General features: G+C 36.4%; 1 protein-coding gene across 3 annotated transcripts in view; it reads left to right on the forward strand.

Annotated features, from left to right (window-relative positions):
* usp24 (ubiquitin specific peptidase 24) overlaps positions 1 to 22,256 on the forward strand; it is a 70,603-nt gene that overhangs the window by 38,569 nt on the left and 9,778 nt on the right. For 2 of the 3 annotated variants that reach the window (XM_089118523.1, XM_089118524.1), the window contains 30 exons: positions 225 to 323; positions 1,469 to 1,519; positions 4,254 to 4,427; positions 4,581 to 4,666; positions 5,316 to 5,424; positions 6,517 to 6,675; positions 7,546 to 7,643; positions 7,756 to 7,851; positions 9,148 to 9,376; positions 9,462 to 9,624; positions 10,389 to 10,544; positions 10,622 to 10,692; positions 10,786 to 10,946; positions 11,120 to 11,181; positions 12,585 to 12,776; positions 12,873 to 12,987; positions 13,072 to 13,216; positions 14,085 to 14,204; positions 14,451 to 14,576; positions 14,957 to 15,055; positions 15,142 to 15,224; positions 15,327 to 15,468; positions 15,555 to 15,674; positions 16,207 to 16,427; positions 18,301 to 18,425; positions 19,298 to 19,439; positions 19,513 to 19,663; positions 19,821 to 19,916; positions 20,005 to 20,108; positions 20,390 to 20,503. In XM_089118523.1, coding sequence (XP_088974649.1) covers positions 225 to 323; positions 1,469 to 1,519; positions 4,254 to 4,427; positions 4,581 to 4,666; positions 5,316 to 5,424; positions 6,517 to 6,675; positions 7,546 to 7,643; positions 7,756 to 7,851; positions 9,148 to 9,376; positions 9,462 to 9,624; positions 10,389 to 10,544; positions 10,622 to 10,692; positions 10,786 to 10,946; positions 11,120 to 11,181; positions 12,585 to 12,776; positions 12,873 to 12,987; positions 13,072 to 13,216; positions 14,085 to 14,204; positions 14,451 to 14,576; positions 14,957 to 15,055; positions 15,142 to 15,224; positions 15,327 to 15,468; positions 15,555 to 15,674; positions 16,207 to 16,427; positions 18,301 to 18,425; positions 19,298 to 19,439; positions 19,513 to 19,663; positions 19,821 to 19,916; positions 20,005 to 20,108; positions 20,390 to 20,503 — 3,809 coding nt within the window. The remainder of the gene's footprint in view (positions 1 to 224; positions 324 to 1,468; positions 1,520 to 4,253; positions 4,428 to 4,580; positions 4,667 to 5,315; positions 5,425 to 6,516; positions 6,676 to 7,545; positions 7,644 to 7,755; positions 7,852 to 9,147; positions 9,377 to 9,461; positions 9,625 to 10,388; positions 10,545 to 10,621; positions 10,693 to 10,785; positions 10,947 to 11,119; positions 11,182 to 12,584; positions 12,777 to 12,872; positions 12,988 to 13,071; positions 13,217 to 14,084; positions 14,205 to 14,450; positions 14,577 to 14,956; positions 15,056 to 15,141; positions 15,225 to 15,326; positions 15,469 to 15,554; positions 15,675 to 16,206; positions 16,428 to 18,300; positions 18,426 to 19,297; positions 19,440 to 19,512; positions 19,664 to 19,820; positions 19,917 to 20,004; positions 20,109 to 20,389; positions 20,504 to 22,256) is intronic. The other variant, XM_039692831.2, reaches the window with a different exon arrangement.

The raw sequence follows: 22,256 nt of genomic DNA on the forward strand, positions 1-22,256 counted from the left end.
ATGACAGATTGTAAGCAGGGTTGAAAAATGTTATTCAAACATTATCCCTATTTGGAGAATAGAGGAACACTGATATATAGCAGGTGGACATTCGGCATGAGATACTGAATGTGATGTTCACAAACACAAAGGTCACCATTTGCTTTGTAGACTCAACTGACTGTCATTTGCTTTGCCTTATTTGAAAGGATGAATCAAAATGGCCCTGATGTGTTTGTGTGCAGGCCCACAGCAACGAGACTATCGGCAGCATCAGGTGGAAGATAGCGGAGCAGCTCAGCTGTCCGGTGGACAATGTGCAGATATTCGCCAATGATAGCATGGTGAGTCAAACACTAACTGTGATCAATCTTTGAATCTTTGCCGACCTTTTACATCGCAAACAGATATATAGAAAGCTACATGAAAGGTAATATCCAAAAAAAGCATAATAGGGGCACTTTACATTTTGAATGAGCTTTTATTTTTGTATTTTCAGTTGTAGAAATATATTTGTTAATGATTTTAGTTTTAAGTTTTGGTAACACTTTACTTGAAGGGGTGTGCATAAGACTAACATGACGGCACCTTCATAATCATGACATGACATGAATATGAAGGAAGTTTAATGCATGTTTATGACAACTGTCATTTAGTGTCATGACATTTTTTAATGCAAATATGACATTGTTTGAGTCTTTGTTATGACACCTTGACATAAACCAATACATCATAACCTGTCAGTGTCTTTGTCATGACAATTGAGATTACTAAGACAACACAACCTGTCATAAACATGACATAGCAGATTAATTATCAAATTTAAGAAACCACTGAGCTTCATTGGTTAACATTATATTAAACTGTCATGTGGTTGGTTTTGACATTATAACATTTTAATGACGAATTCAGTGTGTACCATTGTAGTTGAGGTCACGGAAAATATTCATGACACAGTTATAATGGCCTCATTACAGCCAATGTCAAAGCCAACCACATGACAGTTTAATGTAATTTAATGTCAAGTTGTTATGACAAAGTCACTGACAGGTTATGATGTATTGGTTTATGTCAAGATGTCATATTTGCATTCAAAATGTCATTATTGACCGTAAGACACTTGATGACAGTTGTCATAAACATGCATAAACCCTACTTCATATTCATGACATGTGTCATGTCATGGTTATGAAGGTGTCATGCCAGTCTTATACACCCCTTCAAGTAAAGTGTTACCTAAGTTTTAATCGACAATGACACTATCAACATCCAATAACTGCCTGCAGAAGACGAAGGGCCTGTGTACACCTGGTCACTTCATCTGTTTTTTACGGATCAGATATCTATCTGATTTGTTAAAACGGTTCCATTTGACACTTGGCCACGTAAATGTGTCTCCGCAAAACGAATATAAATTCGATTTTAAATTTTAAGCGGAGTTCACGTCAACGAAAGCAAAAGATATGAGCTGCATTTTATTTATCATCAGCTAATTTCAAGATCAAAGACTGCAATAGGAGAGAGAGCGCCATCGGCACTGGTAAGATCATTTAGTCTCACTACTTTTAATGAAGATGATTGTTTGTTGAGTGTCTGTGACACTTTCAGTTTCATTTTCAGCAGTTTGATATCGGCTTGCTGAAGAGATACTCAGCTACTCGTCTGCGGCGATGAGTGTTGCGGTAGTGCTGTCATATCTGGCTATAATGTTACATAGCCTATAACACAGTCACACGTTTATTTTATTTTTACATGTGGTTTCAACAACCAGATGTATTTACACTTATCAAGTTTCATCTGGAATGCGTCACAGATCAACTCCTGAAGTGGTTTGAGCGATCAGATCGAAATTCGTCTCAAAAGTGCTTCAAAGGGCATTTTACACCTGGTTTTCACGATCGGATAGCTATCTGATCTGAAAAAACTTGTGAAGTGACCAGGTGTAAACAAGCCCTAAACTTCAGAGTTCTTTTTTTTTTTTTCCTACTAAGGTTCGATTTGTTATCATTAATTAGCTACATTGGGTAACATTAATTAAAATCAAAAGGTACTTAATGGCCCTGAGCTACCATGAACTAACAATGAACAGTTGAATTTTTCAGGGCTCCAGAATGTGACCTTTTTGTCTTGTCAGTTCAAAACAATTTTGTTAGAGGTAGACGTTGCCCAACTGATAAGAGTTGCCATTTCTGTTGCATTGGAGAAAAATCTAGTGGCAAACTGAACCACTTCAAAGCTCTAAATATTATCACATTTAAATGTATAATGTGATGACAAAAAATAAAACAATATTTAGTTTTTCCCATATAAAAATGTATGTTACATTAACTTTTTTGCTCACCAGCCACTGTGGCTAGTGGTTTTACAAAGTTACTAACTTTTCACTGGCCACAATTTTGACATCGATACCATGGGGAAAACTGCCATATACAGTAGATATCTCATGAAGTGACATGCAGGTATATTAGGCTGCTGTCACTTTAAGACCTCATACACAGAGCCATTATACTGTTACACATGCATTAAAACATAACTGAGTGCGTTTACATGAATACCCACCAAGTATTTGACTTTTTAAATGCAATAAGCAGTGGGAAGAAAACTCAAATTAGTTCAGTGTAAGCACTTTGGGTGTCAGCACAAAATCTGCGGGAATGAGTAAAATTATGCGCAATTCAACTCAAATTCAAGCCCTTTAACGGTATCAATATTCATCCGGAGCAAATGAAAGGAGTGAGGGGAGGCGGGTTTGTGTGTCAACTCGCAGACGGAGAGATGAGAGAGCGAGAAAGCGCAGCTGGTATCATGTATCTATTCTGCAGAAAATGAGTATTGGAAGCTTTTTAGATATATCAGTATATTATAACATGTTTGCAGCTTTGTGCAATGTAGCCAATCACAGACATATATTTGTTGATTTCTTGAACGCAATGGCCAATGAGATGCATTTAAGATAGAATCCACTAACCGCTCAACTGAGTTTTTGTTCAGTGCTGAATTCTGCATGCTGGCTGATTATAACAAACGAAGTGTTGACATTATGGAATATTTATTGTGCGGTCAGCTTCATTGATAATAACGGAGCTTTGTGAGATTGCAGAGTTTTAGGAATTATTAAGGGAACGCACTTTGCACTATTTTTGTCATGCCAAACCATGCATGCAAGCCTATGCTTGCTTTTATGTTAAATTAACAGTGGTTTGTTAATGTTTTTGCTTTAACCCCCTGGGGTCCCCTAACGTGTTTTTGGGGTCCTTGAGATGTTCTGACATGCCCCTGATATTTGTGCTTTTTTCAGTTGCTTATAAACAAATTAATGGCACAGGTGAAATTACACTATATTTAGCACAAACAGGGCTACCATAATATGTGAGCAACATCTATGTACATGTTTGTATTTTTGAGAGAATATTATGTGTGGTTCTTGAAAAAAAAAAAAAAAACTAAAAATGAAAGTTTCGGAAATAAGGCCACAAAACACATCCGAAATATGCGTCCACATTACTTTTGATTAATGGATGTTATTGTTATTCATTTTTTTTTTCTTCAAAATGATCTGAAAATCATCCTGCCTAATCATTCACATAAATCTGTAAATTGGGTTATATTGTGAAAAACATTTTTTTGTTTGCCAATACCAAGGCAATATGCAAATGGGCGTGAACAGGCCAGCCCCATCATGAAAAATTAGGTGATTCTCACCTGAGAGAGACAAAGACATTATTAATAATGAGGCTTTCATAATGAGGCAAATGTATATATTCTTAGGACATCAAAACCTAAAATAAAACTTCTGAAAGGTGTGCAATATGGGACTATTTTTGCAAGGTAACACTACATTGCAAAAAAGACTACAATTGAAAAATGTATATATTATATATAAAATATATATAATATGTGCTGCACGTCACTGCTGAAATCCACCCCCGTTTGGTGTGTGTTGAGAGCTTCTGCTCTCAAATGTTAGTCTGGAGCCCTGAATTTTATTAATTAGCATTAACAAATATAAATAATTACTGTAACAAATCTATTACACATTTTTAGTTAATTCATAACTGTTAAATATTGATACCTTTATTGTAATATTTAAAAATGTTTGGTATTTTTATTGAGTTCATTTTGAGCAAAAAAAAAAAATGGTTGTGGAGCACAAAATGAGAATAATTAAAAACAAAAATGTATACAGCTCTTTCACATTTAATGAAAGTTTATAGCAAACAAGCACTTTGTAGTAAGCACTCGTACTAAGTCGTCTGGTTAAATGTGCATTCCAGCTGACGATGAATCGTGACCAGAAGCTGTTGAATCAGCTGGGTTTCTCTGATGAGCAGAGTCTGACTGTGAAGAGCTCAGGCACGGGCACTCCATCAGGCAGTTCAGCGGACAGCTCTGCCTCGGCTAGCTCCAGCAGCAGTGGGGTCTTCAACTCGGCATACGCTTTGGAGCAGGTACACACACACACTGATCTGACTTATCAAATACTTATTGGATCAAGTACACTTTAATGGTGCAAGTACTGGTACACAGACTCTATCGACAATTTTAGGTGTCCTTGCTAAATAAAAGTATTAATGTCTTTCTTTCATGTGTTGTGATTGCAGGAGAAATCTCTTCCTGGTGTGGTCATGGCATTAGTGTGTAATGTCTTTGAGATGCTTTATCAGCTTGCTAACTTGGAGGAACCCAGGTAAACAACCTACGACAATTGAGTGTTCCTATGGGTCCTTGAAATCCTTTAAAGATTGTGAATCTGAAAGAAAAAAAAATTCAAGACCTTGGAAAATGTTTTGAAAATAATCATGTGTAGATACAGGTCATCGAAGGTGCTTGAATTTATTTTGTGCAAGAAGTTTGCTGGGAAAAAAAAAATCCATATTATTCCCTCTGGTCTGCTCATGTGTTATTTTGCCAACACTTCAAGTGTCCCACGTAAGGTACTTTATGTGGTACGTTGCCATGACGTTCACGCGCACACGAAACTACTACAATGTTTGTAGTACTACAAACCTCAACGTTTGTTGTTGGACACAAGTGTGTCCCCACATTAAGTCCTTGAATTTGAGGATATTGGAACTGGAACGTCCTTGAAAGGAACCTTGAATTTAAAGTTAACCAAGGCGTGGGAACCATATGTTATTTATTTGAAGGGATAGTTAAAATCAATCATTATTTGCTCAGCCTCATGTTGTTCCAAACCGGTATGCTGTTTTTTCTTTATTCTTTTAATGATTGATTTTGCTTCTCAGGGGAGCCCACATATTGTATTTTGTGATTTTTACTTGACTTGTAATGACTGTGACTTGAATGACTTGAACGACCATCTTGTTCCCATCCAGAATAACTTTGCGTGTGAGGAAGTTGTTGCTGCTTATCCCGACAGACCCAGAGGTGCAGGATGCCCTTGATAACTTTGTGCCAAAAGAGTCCAGCGTATGGAGTCACCAGGTACCGAATGCCTCTCCTTGACTTTGAATAAAATTGAATAATATTTGCAGATTTGTTTTTCCATATAGTCAAAATAGTACTGAATTTGTTTCTGAATTTTTATGTTTCACATGTTCTTAAAATCTATTGATCTAATGACTTATCCTTACATTTTTTATTAAGCAAAAAAATATATATATTGTAGACGACTATATACTGCCATTCAAAAGTTTGGGGCCAGTATGATTTTTAAAAAAAAATGTTTTTGAAGAAAAAAAATGCTCACCAAGGCTGCATTTATTTCACCAGAAATACAGTAAAAACAGTAACATTGTGAAATAACTGTTTTCTTTTTTAATATATTTTAAATGCAATTTATTCCAGTGATGGTAAAGCTGAACTTTCAGCATCACTACTCCAGTCTTCAGTGTCAAGAAACAGGTTACATTTTATTTTAAGGTGTCATTGTTACAATGTAATTCTATATTTTAGTACTGAGTAATATTAATAAACTACATGTACTTACTATTGGGTTAGGATATAATTAGGGTTTGGTTGAGGGTTAATTGCATGTAATTATACATAATTTACTGTTATTACTACGGTATGTTCATGTAACATATGAAACAAGGACACTGTAAAATAGTGTTACTGAAACATATTTTTATGCTACATTTTTTTCCACAATACTTTGATAAATGGAACTTTCAAAAGAACAGTAAAATAGAAAACTTTTGTAACATTAAAAATGTTTTTACTGTCATTTTTGGTCAGTTTAATGTGCCCTTACTGATAATAATTTTCTTTAAAAAATCATCAAATCATATTGACCTCAAACTTTGGTTGTGTGTGATCAAAACATAACATGATTAAAATTATTTAATTTTTTACTATTATTATGTATATGTAGAAATGTGTAATAGTAAAGAATGAGTTGGTGTAACTGGTAGTTTAGGGGAAATAGAGTCAGATGTGATCCCTGGCTGGATGACTCAGCATTTCTAAGAGCCGTAACAGTCACGTGACACCGTTTTGTTTTTAGAAGGATGCTCGCAGAAGACAGTGCTTTTTGGCAGACAGTAAATACCCTTTTCTCTCTCTCTGTCTCATCAGAAAACTCTGTTTACACTGGGGTCTGGTTCTCAGGCCTCGAAGTCTCCGTCTCTGTCCAGTAAGCAGCAGCACCAGCAGAGTGCAGCATCTATCCTGGAGTCTCTGTTTCGTTCTTCTGCCCCGGGCATGTCTACATTCAGAGTGCTCTATAACCTGGAGGTTTGTCACGCATTTCTCATCTTGAAGTTTTAATATTTCATTTTCATGTGCAGAGACAATATGGAAGCCGGTCATAGGCTAAAACAGTGTAATGTCTATATATGGCACTCAAAACATTGCTTTGTTTTTCTGTTTGTTTGAATAGTCCAACATGTCAACTTCTGGATCAATGTCACGTGTTTAAGGGCATGATTACCTGTTTGACTGAGCCATTCAGTCATTCCTCTCAGTTTTTATACGCATCATTGTGTTGATTGCATGTGTCAAGTGCATTCATTCAACCCTGTTATGAAAGTTATTATTCGAAGAAATTATCAAACAAAAAAAAATTACGTTTCTAAACCACATTTTTTGTACCTATTTTGTACGTATATACTATTTTGTATAAACTGCAGTTCAAAAAAATGAGTTCCCCATGTAAGCATTACGTTTATTAAAAAACATTCATAATCATATAAGACATTTCTATTTCAAATAAATGCTGCTCTATTTATCACAGGAATATTAAGTAGCACAACATTGATAATAAGAAATGGTATTTCATATTAGATTGATTTCTGAAGGATCATACGACACTGAAGACAAAAATCTGATTTGTCATCACAGGAATGAAATTACATTATACAATACATTCAGATTAAACACAAATATTTTATAATTTGATAGTATTTCACAATCTTACTGTTTTACTGTATTTTTAAAAATAAAATACAGCCTTATTGAGCATAATACACTTACAGACCGCAAACTTTTGAATGGTTTTGTATATATATATATACTACTTATACTATATTCTTATATAATATAAGTATACTAATATATACTAAATATACTAATCACTTCCTCTCTCACCTCCATCTGTTCTCTTAGGTGTTGAGCTCCAAGCTGATGCCCACATCTGATGATGAAATGGCAAAGACCAGTGTCAAATCTTTCTGCGAGAACTTCCTCAAAGCGGGGGGTCTCAGGTAGTCGTCTACTTTTTATCCACATTTCCTCTGCTCGTTGATAATTATGTAGTCTTAATGTGTCTATATTTTAGTCATTAATTATCTCAGCGGTGCATTGTCTCTGTCTCAGTCTGGTGGTGAACGTCATGCAGAGAGACTCCATCCCGTCTGAGGTGGACTACGAGACCAGACAGGGAGTCTACTCCATCTGCCTGCAGCTGGCCAGGTACAGTCTCATTTATCAGTCTGGCTGTCTTCTCTTTTGTATTTCTCTATTTTGTTTGTTCTTGTTCTCTCTCTCTTTGGAAACACCACTCCAGATGATAGGCCGCATAATAATATTGCTTTAAAAATGCGTGTATTTTTTTTATTTATTTTTTTTTTTTTCAGGTCATATTTGACAGATGTTTGAGATCTATAGACTTAAATTAATTTATTTATTTATTTGGTAACACTTTACAATAAGGTTGATTAGTTAACATTACGTATTGTATGAACTAACAATGCACAATACATTTGTTACAGTATTAATATTTGTTAATGTTAGTTAATGAAAATACAGCTGTTCATTGTTTGTTCATGTTAGTTCACAGCGCATTAAATAATGTTAACAAATACAACCTTTGATTTTAATAACATATTAGTTAATGTTGAAATTAATATTACCTAAGATTAGTAAATGCTGAAGAAGTATTGGTCATTCTTAGTTAACTAGTCTCAAGTTAACTAAGTTAGATAACTTAAATTAACTAATGAATAGGGTTGGATATCGAAACACAGTGCCAATAGGGAACCGGTTCTGACGTAAACGGTAGTAACCAGACCGAATAAGAACGAAAATTTTGGTGCCTGAATTTTTATTTTATATTGGTTTATTTATTATTACCATATTTTACTTGTATTTATATTGTTTAAAGATTTAAGTTAATATTGTGTTCAGTTTGGCCCTGTAAATAAAGGGGTATTATTTTTTGACAAAGTGTGTGCGGTTTCATTTTCTTAAGTACCTTTTTAAGAACCATTTAAAAAATACAGAGTAGGTACTGGTATCGGATAAAACCCAACCGATACCCAACCCTACTAATGAACCTTATTGTAAACTGTTACCATAGTATTTTTTGCAATATTTCTGGGGTTGATAGGAAAATAATAAAAAGTTTTCAGAATATAAAAACAGTTGTGATTTCAAATGCCTAAAATTATAAGTATTCTCAGTTTCCTGTTGTATCTTGAGCTGCCCCCTAATAATCGACTAAACAACAGAACAACAACAAACAACTCATTGACAAGCACTTGTTGTGAGGGTGTTAAGAGATACCTGAAACTCATTTCAATGAGTGCAGACATTTTTAGTGGTTATGGATAGAAATAGCACAAACCCTGGACAAATATGAAACTTTCTAGTGTGCATGTGTGTCATTTACCTTTGTTCATGCACGCTATCAAATAGAGAGAACTTTAAAAGGCTAAACATTTGGCTTTAGCGTTTAAGAAATAACTTACTTTTTGTTTCCCCCTGTAGGTTTCTACTGGTAGGGCAGGCTATGCCTAGTATCCTCGATGAGGAGTTGAGCAAGGACGGCCTGGACACACTGTCATCTCGGCCGTTCCGTAACGCCGGGCGGCAGAGCGGGCGGCAGCTCTCAGTCTGTGGGACTCCAGAAAAATCCTCCTACAGGCAGGTTTCCATGTCTGACCGATCCTCCATCAGAGTAGAAGAAATCATCCCAGCCGCCCGTGTCGCGATACAGGTGCGTGACAGCACCCAGTGCTCTCTTAGTTTTCGAAATGTTTTTTTCCTTCACCCTATGTGACTTGTCTGGTTTGTTGTTTCAGACAATGGAGGTGGGGGACTTCACATCCACTGTGGCGTGTTTCATGAGACTCACTTGGGCGGCAGCCGCAGGCCGTTTGGACCTAGTTGGCAACAGCCAGCCAATCAGAGAGACGACCAATTCGCTTCTACCGCTGGGCGTCCGCCGGAGGGTTAGCAGTACAGGTGAGACTCTGATCGGTACTATATTATCTGTTGGAAGTTATAATAATCAGGGTTTTTTTGTATGTTTTTGAAAGAAGTTTCTTCTCTTGTGCTCACCAAGGCTACATTTATTTGATCAAATATACAGTAAAACAATAATATTTTTACAATTTAAAACTGTTTTTTTATTTTAATTTGTTTTAAAATATATATATTTTTTTATTTGTGCTCAATTATTCTTGTTATTATCAATGTTAAAAAATAGTTTTTGCTTGTTCCTTTTTTCAGGATTTTCTGATGCATAGAAAGTTCAAAAGAACAGCATTCATTTGCAATATACTCTCTTTTAATCAATGTCCTTACTGAATACAAGTATTAATTTATTTAAAAAGAAAATTTGAATTACCCCAAACTTTTGAATACCAGTCTATCACGGTTTCCACGAAATATTAAGCAGCAGATTATTATTATTTATTTTTTATTTTTTAAACAAAAATTAGCAAATCATCATATTAGAATGATTTCTGAAGGATCATGTGACACTGAAGACAGGAGTAATGATGCTGACAGTTCAGCTTTGCATCACAGGAATCAATTCAATTTTAAAATATAATCAAATCTAAAACATTTTTTGTTATTTGTATTAATATTTGATCAAATAAATGCAGCCTTGCTGAGCCGAAGAGATGTCTTTCAAAAACGATAATTATTCCAAACTTTTGACCAGCTGTGCAAACGTCTGTTTTTCAGTCTCATGTTTTTGCTTGTGTGTCTCTTTGTTACAGGAAGTAACTGCAGCTCTGGCAGTGAGGGAGAGATCACCACATTGCAAGCTGGGATATGCGTCAAACAGCTGTGTGTGTCCATCAAAGACACTATTATCGCACGAGAAGCGCTCTCTTTACTTGTCACATGCCTTCAGCTACGCTCCCAACAGCTATGTAAGAAAAAAACACACGCTCATATGCTAAAGAAAACTCAGCAAACGCTTATGTAATCGCTTTATTTTTTGTTCTAGCTTCATTTTACTCTCTGCTTTCTGTGAATGATTTCATCATTGATATTCTGCTGGGCTCGTCCAGTGGAGAGGTCAGTGCCTGCATTGTAGTCCTGACTAAATTAAACTCGTCTCATTAAGAATGACTCCGGAGTCCAGATGTCTGAGGTCTTTCTCTTTCACAGATCCGACGTGTGGCGTGCGATCAGCTGTACACTCTCAGTCAGTCAGACACCTCTGCGTACCCTGATCTCCAGAAGCCCAACCTCTTCCTGCTGAAGGTGGTTCTGACAGCCCAACTTCCTCTCTGGTCCCCTACCAGCATCATGAGGGGTGTTAACCAAAGGTCAGACACACCAAACATGCATGATTTCTTCAGTATAACCATTACTGACAAACAAGTCCTAGAGAAAATTGTTACTGTAACAGGCACACAAATAAAGAAGATATTGTTTTAACTTCGTAAAAGCTGTAAAATGATGAGTATCTACTGAGCTAATATGATTTTCATGTTTTTAGGTTGCTTTCACAATGCACAGAGTATTTTGACCTGAGGTGCCAACTACTGGATGACCTGACCAGTGAGTTTCTTCCTTATTTTGAATAGAAATATATAATATAAATGGCAATGGACAAATGGTCAAAGAAACTGATTCCATTATCTAGTGTAGCGTTGTATGCATTTATCAGTCTCACTCTTCAACCCTGTTACCCAAGTTATTGTTAGAAGTTGCAGACAAATATTTATTTTTTGTTTAATCTATGGGAAATGTAATTTTATCCACAGCTTATTTGACATTTGTCCCCAAACTAGCTAGTCACTACGGAACGATCTCTTTATTTAAGCTGAAATTTCAACCCTGTTACCCAATGTGCCTTATGCAATTAAAGGAGTAATTCACTTAAAAAAAAAAAAAAAAACTTTTCCGGATAATTCACTCACTCCCATGTTATCCTCCATGTCTTTATTTCTTCAGTCGAAAAGAAATGATGGTTTTTGATGAAAACATTCCAGGATTTTTCTCCATATAATGGACTTCAATGAAAACCAAACGGTTCAAGGTCCAAAAGACAGTTTCAGTGCCAACTGTTCAAAGGGCTTTAAACAATTCCAGACGATGAATAAGGGTCTTATCAAGCGAAACGATCGCTTATTAAAAAATAAATAAATAACAAAGTTTAAGTTTTAGAATCTCAAATGGTCGTCTTGCTCTGTTCTGTTGACTCTCTTGTTCATCAAAATTAACGAATCTTTTTTCGAGTCAATTCGATCATTTCATCATTTGTTGAATGAACCAAATGACTCAAAAAGATTTGTTCATTTTGATGAACGAGTTCGAACAGGAGAGTCACCAGAACAGAGCAAGGCGAGCATTTGAGCTTATAAAACTTAAACTTTGTTATTTATTTTTTAAATGAGCGATCGTTTCGCTTTATAAGACCCTTATTCATCGTCTGGAAGCGTTTAAAGCCCTTTGAACAGTTTGCAGTTTGCACTGAAACTGCCTTTTGGACCTTGAACCGTTGGATACCAGTAAAGTGCATCATATGGAGAAAAATCCTGGAATGTTTTCATCAAAAACCTTCATTTCTTTTCTACTGAAGAAAGAATGACAGGATTCTTTGATGAATAGAAATTCAATGAACAGCATTTATTCGGAATAGAAAGAATAGTCTTCAATGCCAATTTTGATCAATTTAATGCATCTCTCGCACACTGTTTATAATTTGTCAACAATGTAGAAAATTCTGCGAATTTCAAATAAACTGAATTGAACATAAAAATGCTAATTAAATATATTGAGATGATCAATATTTTCTGAGTATGAAGCCCTCAAACCTATTTTGTTCCTTTTTACTGTATATGGAAAGTTCCAAATGTAACTTTTAGGGGGTGTCCTTTACTTAATTTCTGCTTAAGGAAATTAAGAATAATTGTTGATTCCTTGGGAAAGTCTCAGCCCCGTGTGTTTCATGTTCTCAGCATCAGAAATGGAGCAGCTTCAGATCGGCCCGGCGGCCATGCTGGAGGATGAAATCAGCTGGCTTGATAATTTCGAGCCCACCTGGACCAACGAGCTGGAGACCAGCGAGGCCGACAACATCCTGCTGGCCGGACACCTGCGCCTCATTAAAACCCTGCTGTCCCTCTGCGGCAGTGAGAAAGAGCAGTTTGGTCAGACACTTTTTCCGATAAATATGACTGCACGATATGACCCATATGGAGATTCGGATGTGGATTAGAATGTTTTTTCTTGTTAATGTGCTGCAGGTCCTTCTCTGATCCAGCATCTGTTGGACGACTTCCTGTTCAGAGCGTCTCGAATCATCCTGAACAGTGACAGCTCATCTAGCACTATAGCGTCTATCCACGACTTTCACCCAAAGTAAGATGAAATGCATACATTCACACACATTGACATGTAAGTTGCTGCAATTGCCTGTAGCATTTGTGCATGTGTGTTTCTCAGGTGCAGTACGGTCAGCAGTCGTCTGGCGGCGTACGAGGTGCTGGTCATGTTGGCTGACAGCTCTCTAACTAACCTGCAACTCATCACTAAAGAACTGCTGTCCATGCACCATCAGTCTGACCCGTCACTGACCAAAGAGTTCGACGTGAGTGCCCTCATTGTCCTTCTGTCTTTTGAGGAATTGTGCAAGATAGACTATTATTGAACTGAACTGAATGTAAGTGACATTGGATGGAAACTTTTTTCCATGGAATAAAAACAATAAAAAGGTAATTGCGACTTTTTATCTCACAATTGACTTTCTTTATCAAAATTGCAAGTTTAAATCTCATAATTCTGAGTTTATATCTAAAAAGTCAGATTTGCAAGAAATAAAGTCAGAATTTTGATAAATAAACTGAACACAGACTTTATAACTCCAAATTCTGAATTTATTTCTTGAAATTCTGTGTTAAGAAATTACAATTTTGTTATAAACTCAGAATTGCGAGTTTCTTTCTCACAACCTGACATTTGGAGTTTATCACAATTCTGAGTTTGTCACACAATTTTGGCTTTATTTCTCAAAATCTAGTTCTATATAAATTTACTTTGAGAGAAGAAAAAAAGCAGAATTGTGAGAACTAGTTATTACCCTTTTTTTTTATTCCATGGCAGAAACAAACTTCCATAACATTGATTTGACTCGAGCTGACTAACTACACTATTGTCTTCTATAGAGCTTGTAAAGTAAAAATTTTTATAATGAACTTCACACTATTATTGAACTGAATTGACTTGAGCTGATTAATGACACTATATTCTTTAGAGCTGCTTTTTTTTCCACAGCTTTTTGTCACATATTTTATGACGTTTGTGTCATGTTATTTTCCTCTATTATTGTAAAGCACTAAATAAAAAAGGTGACTTGACTTTTGGAGAAAATAGAAATACATTATAATTGCCATGCTCTACTGTAAGAAGCTTTACAGCAGATGTCCTTGCATTCATTTGTGTCATGTGCGTGTTGTCAGTATCTTCCTCCCGTAGACAGTCGCTCTGTGTCCGGGTTTGTGGGGCTGAAGAATGGAGGTGCGACGTGCTATATGAACGCAGTGTTCCAGCAGCTATACATGCAGCCTGGTTTGCCTGAGGTAAACTCCATTATTACCAGTCTCTCTCCATTAGGTGACGCCCTGACCTAATAGTAGTTGGATTGATTTTTTTTGTGAAGCAGCTTTGATACAATCTGTATTGTGAAAAGCACTATATAAATATATTTGACTTGACTTAATATTATTTTATTAGAAATATTAAAATACAATTTTTTTTTCGTCTTCATCATAGTTTTTGGTAAGAGTATAAACGTACGTGTGTGTGTGTGTGTGTGTGTGTTGTAGTCTGTCTTGTCAATAGAAGATGACGCTGAAAACCCAGAGGAGAGTGTGTTCTGTCAGGTTCAGTCTCTGTTCGGTCACCTGATGGAGAGCAAACTGCAATACTACATACCTGAGAACTTCTGGAAGGTGAGAACCACCTTTATGATCATCCAGACTTAAAATACACAGTATAGATTCCTTTTAAATGTACAAAGTTATAAATTCTAAAAATACTTGTTAATTTTTAGCAGTGATCATTTTAAAGTAATACATGATGAAAAATGGGAAATGCTTCATTCAGTCCAGTGTTTCAGCATAATAAATACTGTACGCTATAGTTTGTTAATATTTTAGTTTGAGTAATTCTGTTGTGTTTTTGTCATTTTTAAATGTCTATATAGTTTTTATTTTTATTTTTGTACTTTTTAGTTAATGTTTTGTTGTTGTAAAGTTTTAGTTAATGATAATAACCATGCTCCAGTCGTCAGAATTAAGAGCAAGTATTTGATCATTCTCATCACATGCAGATCTTTAAGATGTGGAATAAAGAATTATATGTGCGAGAACAGCAGGATGCCTACGAGTTCTTCACCAGTCTGGTGGATCAGCTTGATGAACATCTAAAGGTACAGCGCACCTGATGTCCCCTGCATACTCGAGTGTACGTGCACAGTCTGAAGTGTTTGTAATTCTCCTAATGTCTTCCTTACAGAAAATTGGTCGAGAGCAGATCTTCAAGAACACATTTCAGGGCATTTTCTCCGATCAGAAGATATGCAAAGACTGTCCACACAGGCGAGTCATTGTTTGCTCACCCAAATGTCATTCCTAACACACCTTTTTTACTAGTCTTCTTAAAAACAGTAGCTTGAGTTGCTGTTTGGTTACGGTTTGTAGGTATGAGCGTGAGGAGACGTTCATGGCTCTGAATTTGGGGGTGACGTCCTGTCAGAGCCTGGAGATCTCTCTCGATCAGTTCGTCAGGGGTGAGGTCCTGGATGGCAGCAATGCTTATTACTGTGAGAAATGTAAAGAGAAGGTACAGTTGGATCCGGTTGTTCTCCTTGATAAAGAACTGCAGTGGAATGTCTATGTACATTTGTGCTCACACATTTTGTGTTGCAGCGGACCACTGTGAAGCGCACCTGTATAAAGTCTCTACCCAGCGTGCTGGTCATCCACCTCATGCGATTCGGCTTCGACTGGGAAAGCGGCCGGTCCATCAAATACGACGAGCAGATCAGAGTAAGCTCTGCTGATGTCATGTGGTTTTCGGCTGCAACTAATAAATCATTTAAAATTCAATTAATCTGTTGATTATTTATTTATACACTACTGTAAAAAAGAAACTACTGTTTTTTGATCAGTGAACTATTACAATTTAATATTCCCTTTTTCATGTTTTAAAATGTTCTATTTTTCTATTTTCAATTTTAATATATATATATAATTTTAAACATCATCGCTCCAGTTGTCAGTGTTGCATAAATCTTTCTAATATTCTGATTTGGTGCTGAAAAATGTATTATTGTTATTTATGTTGAAAACAGTTGTGCTTCTTAATATTTTAGAGGAACACATGGCACATTATTTCAGGACTCTTTGATGAATAGAAAGTAATTTGTTTGAAATGAAAATCTTTTGTATCATTATAAGACTTTACTTTTACTTTTGATTCATTTAATGTGTCCTTGACCCCAATCTTTTGAATGCTAGTGTATAATCGGTTTGCATCCATTATAATAATTTGTTTACATTTTTTTTTGTGTGCTCTTAGTTCCCCTGGGTGCTCAACATGGAGCCGTACACTGTGTCAGGGATGGCCCGTCAGGATTCAAGCGCGGATCACGGCGATAACGGGAGAGGGGGTGAGGCCGGATCTGGGGGGTCGCCTCGGAAAAAGGTCACCATCTCTGAGAACTATGAACTGGTGGGAGTGGTGGTTCACAGCGGACAGGCCCATGCTGGACACTATTACTCCTTCATCAAAGACCGCCGGTGAGTGACCGCAAGAGAGAGACCTTGTCTGTTAACGTGTTTTAGCATGTTACTGTGCAGTTTGTGGGGTGTTCTGGTGTTTACTTGACCAAATTAACAGTAGCAATGGCTAAAATTGCCACATGGCTTTCTGGGTCTTGCATGACGCTAAAGGTCAGTAAAACTGGCTGTTTGTACTTTTCTATAAGGAAAAATGAAAATCAGCCAGATGTGGTTGTAAATGGGGAAAACATCCGGGTTGTGTCACATTTTAAATATCTGGGAGTTACTCTTGATTCACAGTTGTCTTTTAAGAAACATATAAAGCAGGTTTGTACTACTGTGAAATTTAATTTAAGAAATTTTAGACACATTCGTAATCAGTTACCTCTAGATGCTGCTAAATTGTATATGTATTCAATGATTGTCCCACATTTTACATATTGCATTACAAGTTGGTCACAAACTGGAAAAACAATACTTGCTCCATTACAAACGCTATATAAACAAACACTTAAAGTATTGGATAAAAAACCATCAAGTTATCACTATTGTAATATCATTCAAAAACATAATTTTTTTACTTTTGAAGATTTTATATTTTTTGGTAATGTTTGTTTAGTGTACAGAGTATTAAATAATTTGGCTGCGCCCCCATTAGAGGAGTTAATAATATTGCTCTCAGATAGCCGGAGAACAACTAGGGCATCCAGTAGTGGCCACTGTGCCATTCAACACAGACGTACCGAGTTTGGCAGATCAGCCTTCTCTATCAGTGCCTCTAAACACTGGAATTTAGTCCCAAAGGAGTTTAGAGACATTAGTACATTCAATTGTATTAAATATAAAGTGAAATTATGGTTAAAATCTATACAATCATGTACCCATTGATCATGTGAAACTTGTTGTCTGAGAGGCGATTTGTGTGATGTTTTTATGGTATATATGTGTTTGTTGATTGTCAATTGTTCCATGAAGCTTGTATGATGATGTTTTATGGTTTAATATGTGTTGCTGGATTGTTGCTTGTATGTTTTCCTTTCCTGCCCAGGGACTACAGATGAAATTTAGCTTGTAGCTAATTCTGGTATGGCTGCATGCCATACACTGTCCCTGTTAAATAAATATAATAAATAAATAAATAAAAAGAAAGATCATTTTATCATTCATCAGACAAAAATCATGAGTATGATCACTATTCACAGGATGTTTCCAGTTCACCTGGTTATTTGTGAGTTGATGAAAAGATGACTATTAAAATGAATTACTCTAAAAGAAAACCATCAAAATAAAAGATTTACAATTTTATGTTTTCCTCCACATCATTTAACCATTAACCATGAACGTGAATGTGTTGTTAAATGATATATAAATGTTTTAGGGTTCGGCTGACAGAAAAGTTTAGGATTACTTATTCTACACAAATGATGAGAGACGAGTTGCGTTGGGTTTTAAATCTTGAGTTCAATACCAGGAAACAAGATAGGAAAAAACAGATTACAGAATGCATTGTAAAGTTACATAAAGCTTTTGGTAAAGGATCCCTGGTAGCTTGTGTTTGAACGATACGTTTATGAAGTTCTGTAGAGTCCATTTCCATTATACTGTACATCAGTAACTGCAATATCTGAATCATGGGCTTAATTTTCCTGGGAGGTCTTTTGCCCCTCTCTGTGTGCATGTATGTGTTTTTATGGGTCTCTGGGGGGCCATGCTTCTGTTTTTGGCAAGAGTGCTTTTATTAGAGTCTTAAACTGTCCCAGATGCTTGGCAGCATGATGGCGTTTTTAACCATTGCTTTATTTTTTTTCAGGGAATGAAGGAATGTTTGATTGACCACTGTGAACTGACCAAGATCCATAACATGTTTTTCCAACGCTCTCTTTCCTTTTAGGGGTGGTGCACGAGGACGCTGGTATAAGTTTAATGACAATGTTGTGGAAGAGTTTGACATGAACGATGAGACTCTGGAGTATGAGTGTTTTGGGGGAGAATACAGACCCAAAGTTTACGACCAGTGTAAGTCATTAATATTTCTTTGAATTCATAAATATTAATTATGTCTATAGTAACACTACTCCAGTACCAAGTCAGTAAAATTAACACACACAAAAAAATATGGTAGTACCTCCTCTGAACATGAACACAAATTTAGGCCTAAAAATAACCGAGTTGCTATAAAATAAAACATAAATACATAATATAAGAATATATACTGTATATTAAGTAAATCAAATTCTGCAGCTTACAAATATTCTTACAAATATAACTTCAAACCCTTTTATTTAGAGGATATATTATAACCCTTTGCAAAGTCTTGTTTTTGGGGTCTACTAGAATAGGTTTTCATGTTTTAATGAAAAAAAACACATTATGTTTTGCATATTTGACATTGTTGCAGCACCTCTCTTCCCAGTCTGTCAGTAACATTTTGTTTAGTCCCTGTCTCTTTGAAGCCCCTCCTTCTGAAAAGCACAATGCTCTCTGATTTATATTTAATATATCGCGTATGCCTTGATTGGGAATTATTAAAATGAGGAAAACTCAATCGTTTCACGGTGCTTACTGATATAGAGATTTGTAACCTTACAGACATTTGTAATGCTCAAACAGGAACTTTACACACTAAAAGTTGAAAATGTAAAAAAGCCTAATAGGACCCCCTCTATTTAGTTTATTTTGTCTTTATTATTAGATAGAATATTCTTTTTTCTGTGGAATCAAGAACCAATTTCATTTTAGTTATTTTAAAATAGTTTTTTTTTTTTTTTTTGGGTTCACCTAATTTATAAAATACACCACACACTGTACATCTTACCCTTATCCTAGATAGATTAAATTCATGTCATCATCCTCATTATTACTCATGATTATGTGTTCACATGCTATAGCGAACCCCTACCCGGATGTGCGGCGGCGCTACTGGAACGCCTACATGCTGTTCTACCAGCGCATCAGTGACCAGAACTCCCCCGTCCTGCCCAAAAAGAGTCGAGTCAGCATCATGAGGCAGGAGGCAGAGGATCTCTCCCTGTGAGTCAGCTTCCTCCTGCATCAATATTTGAACATGGACAAGCTTATTAATGCTCATATTGCTTCATCTCAGGTCAGCCCCGTCCTCTCCGGAGATCTCACCCCAATCCTCCCCGCGGCCTCCCAGAGCCAATAACGACCGTCTCAGCCTGCTCACACGCTTGGTCAAGAAAGGAGAGAAGAAGGGTCTGTTTGTGGAGAAGATGCCCGCCAGGATCTATCAGGTAGAGATTTTAAGGCCTGTGACTAAAATATCAACATCTTCAGGAATAAAATGTATAAATGGTTGAGAGAACCATCATGTGTCCTCCTGACAATATTGTTTTTAGGAATTACAATGTTTTGACAAGTTTGATGCACTCCCGATTTTTGGATCTGTAGATGGTGAGAGATGAGAATCTGAAGTTTATGAAGAACAGAGATGTTTACAACAGCGATTACTTCAGCTTCACACTGTCTCTGGCCTCTGTCAATGCGGTAAACACTGAAAATTCATTTGATTATTGCCTCTTCTGTAAGCTCTGTGTATTGACGGCACTCATTTTTGAGCTTTACCTTTTTACAGACAAAGTTAAAGCATCCGTCTTATCAGGCCATGGCAAAAACCAGTTTGCAGCTGGCCGTCCAGTTCCTCTTCCACACGTACCTGCGCACCAAAAAGAAGCTCAGGTGAGACACTGCTTTTGTTCACAATGCTTACACTCAAGGCTTGTTCCAGTTGTTATTATTGTTAAACTATTACAGACCTAAAGAACTAGTGGTGAAAACATTCAAAACATATTTATTTTAAAATTAATAATTATATACTATATATACAGTACATAGAGCAAGAAAGATATTCTTTTCAAATTATTCTTAAACTTTTAAACCATTCAATGAATCTCCCAAGTGTGAATTTGGACTGATCATTGTATGTTATCAATGTGCAACTCTGCCATCTTCTCTCTCAGGGTGGACACAGAGGAATGGATTGCTACTGTGGAGGTTTTGTTGTCCAAGAGTAGCGAAGGTTGTAAGTGGATGGTCCAGTACCTGGTGTCACCTGAAGGACGGGAAATCATCAAGTGAGCATTATGTCCATCATTTTATGCATACGCATGGGCTATAGAATCACCATTGGCTTTTAAACATTTTAGACACTTAATCATTGGTGAATGAAATCTAACAATTTATTCGCCAGTGGCTAATAATTAGTTGCCTTGTGCAAAATTTTATCACAGGATTTACTCGCGAAGTATATAGCATAAGCAAGATACATTGACACCAAAAAGTATTTGACTTTGTCACACTTAAAGTTACACTATGTAACTTTTTCTTTGTTTAAAATCAATACATCATTAATTCTTCTTTCAAAATGTATTTTTGACTCACCCTGATTGACCATGCTAAGCCTCTTTTATACATTTCGGGGAATTGCGTACATGCGTCACTCCCCTGTGCTGCATCATATCTGTAAATATTGAAAAGTCGCTCTGGTTACTTTGACACATGTATGGTGTGGGACTGGCATAGGTTGGTTGTCACAACGAGCGAGAAAGGTTGACATGGAGCATGATAAATCTCCAAACTCTGGGGAATCAACCTTTTTAAAAAACCCTGTACTGAAGAGAGTTTGCTGGCAAAATGAGAAAGTGACAGAACTCGTAATGAAACAAGAATCAACATTGGCTTGGCTTTTTGGAGATGGCGAGAACTGAGGGATGGAGTAAGGGGATGGTGTTTTTATACTTAATTTTTTCATGTTTGTCTCTCTTAAGCCTAGTAGTAAATGTTTTATGTGTTGTAACTATATTCAACCACAAAGCAGAAGCAGAAGAAAAAAATATTTTGGGTGAACTATACCTTTATATAAAAAAAAAAAAAAAAAAAAACAATCATATGGAAATATGAAACTAAAATTGCCAGTATCTGATTGTGATTGATTGATTGATTGATTCATTCATTCATTCATTCGATTCGTTTTAAACGGCTGATTCAATTGAAGTCAATTCCTCTCTTTTTCAATGGTCCTCTGAATCATTGGTTCAACCGATTCGTTCAGAACGCAGATTCAGAAATGAAACGCCAGTGTGTGTTGCCTTTGAGACAAACAGTTCATCTTTGTCTCTATATTTTCATTGGCAAAACTGAGCAAAACACAATTTTGTGTCTAAAATAACACTATATTTGCTTCTTATTTCTTGTCGTATAAAATCATTATCACTTTTTTGCGGTACAAATGCGGTATTAAATATATTATATATCGTTTTTCTGCATGAGAAATGCAATGTGTGGCGGGAGTGCGTGACAAAAGATCGAAATGAGTGACTGTCACGCTCAATGCGTTACGCTTGAGAGCCCTGAATCATCCAAATGCGATTTGAGCCCACTGTACATTTAACTTCTGTTAAAAAGAAATGCATAGAGAGCTGTAAATGGTGCAAAAAGACCATGAGGGTTTTTAAGATGTTCCCTCACTTGTGTTTCCAATTCCCCCAAAACCAAAAACACCTGTTTGTGTAAGTGTATGGCCATAATTGCATTGCTACGGCCACAGCTGCTTTCGGTCATCCTGAAAAAAGGTGGGCCAGTCTCGGGATTTTAATGTGAAGAGATCAGGAGATTCGCATCACTGTTGCACGATTGGTGGGTTGGTATCGGACGATAGGGCTGTCACAAACATCACTCCACGAGTCAACACCGCAGCCGAGGCCAGGGAATGTTCCGTAGTGTTTTATGATCGAGTTTTGACACACTTCCAACGAAACAAGCAACCGTTTCCCTTATCAATGGCCATAATTTTGCAAACTCTTTCCCCCCTGGAAAGAACGATAGAGC

This window comes from Pimephales promelas, chromosome 13 (genome assembly GCF_988280905.1).
Source record: "Pimephales promelas chromosome 13, fPimPro1.hap1.1, whole genome shotgun sequence".
Classification (NCBI taxonomy): domain Eukaryota; kingdom Metazoa; phylum Chordata; class Actinopteri; order Cypriniformes; family Leuciscidae; genus Pimephales; species Pimephales promelas.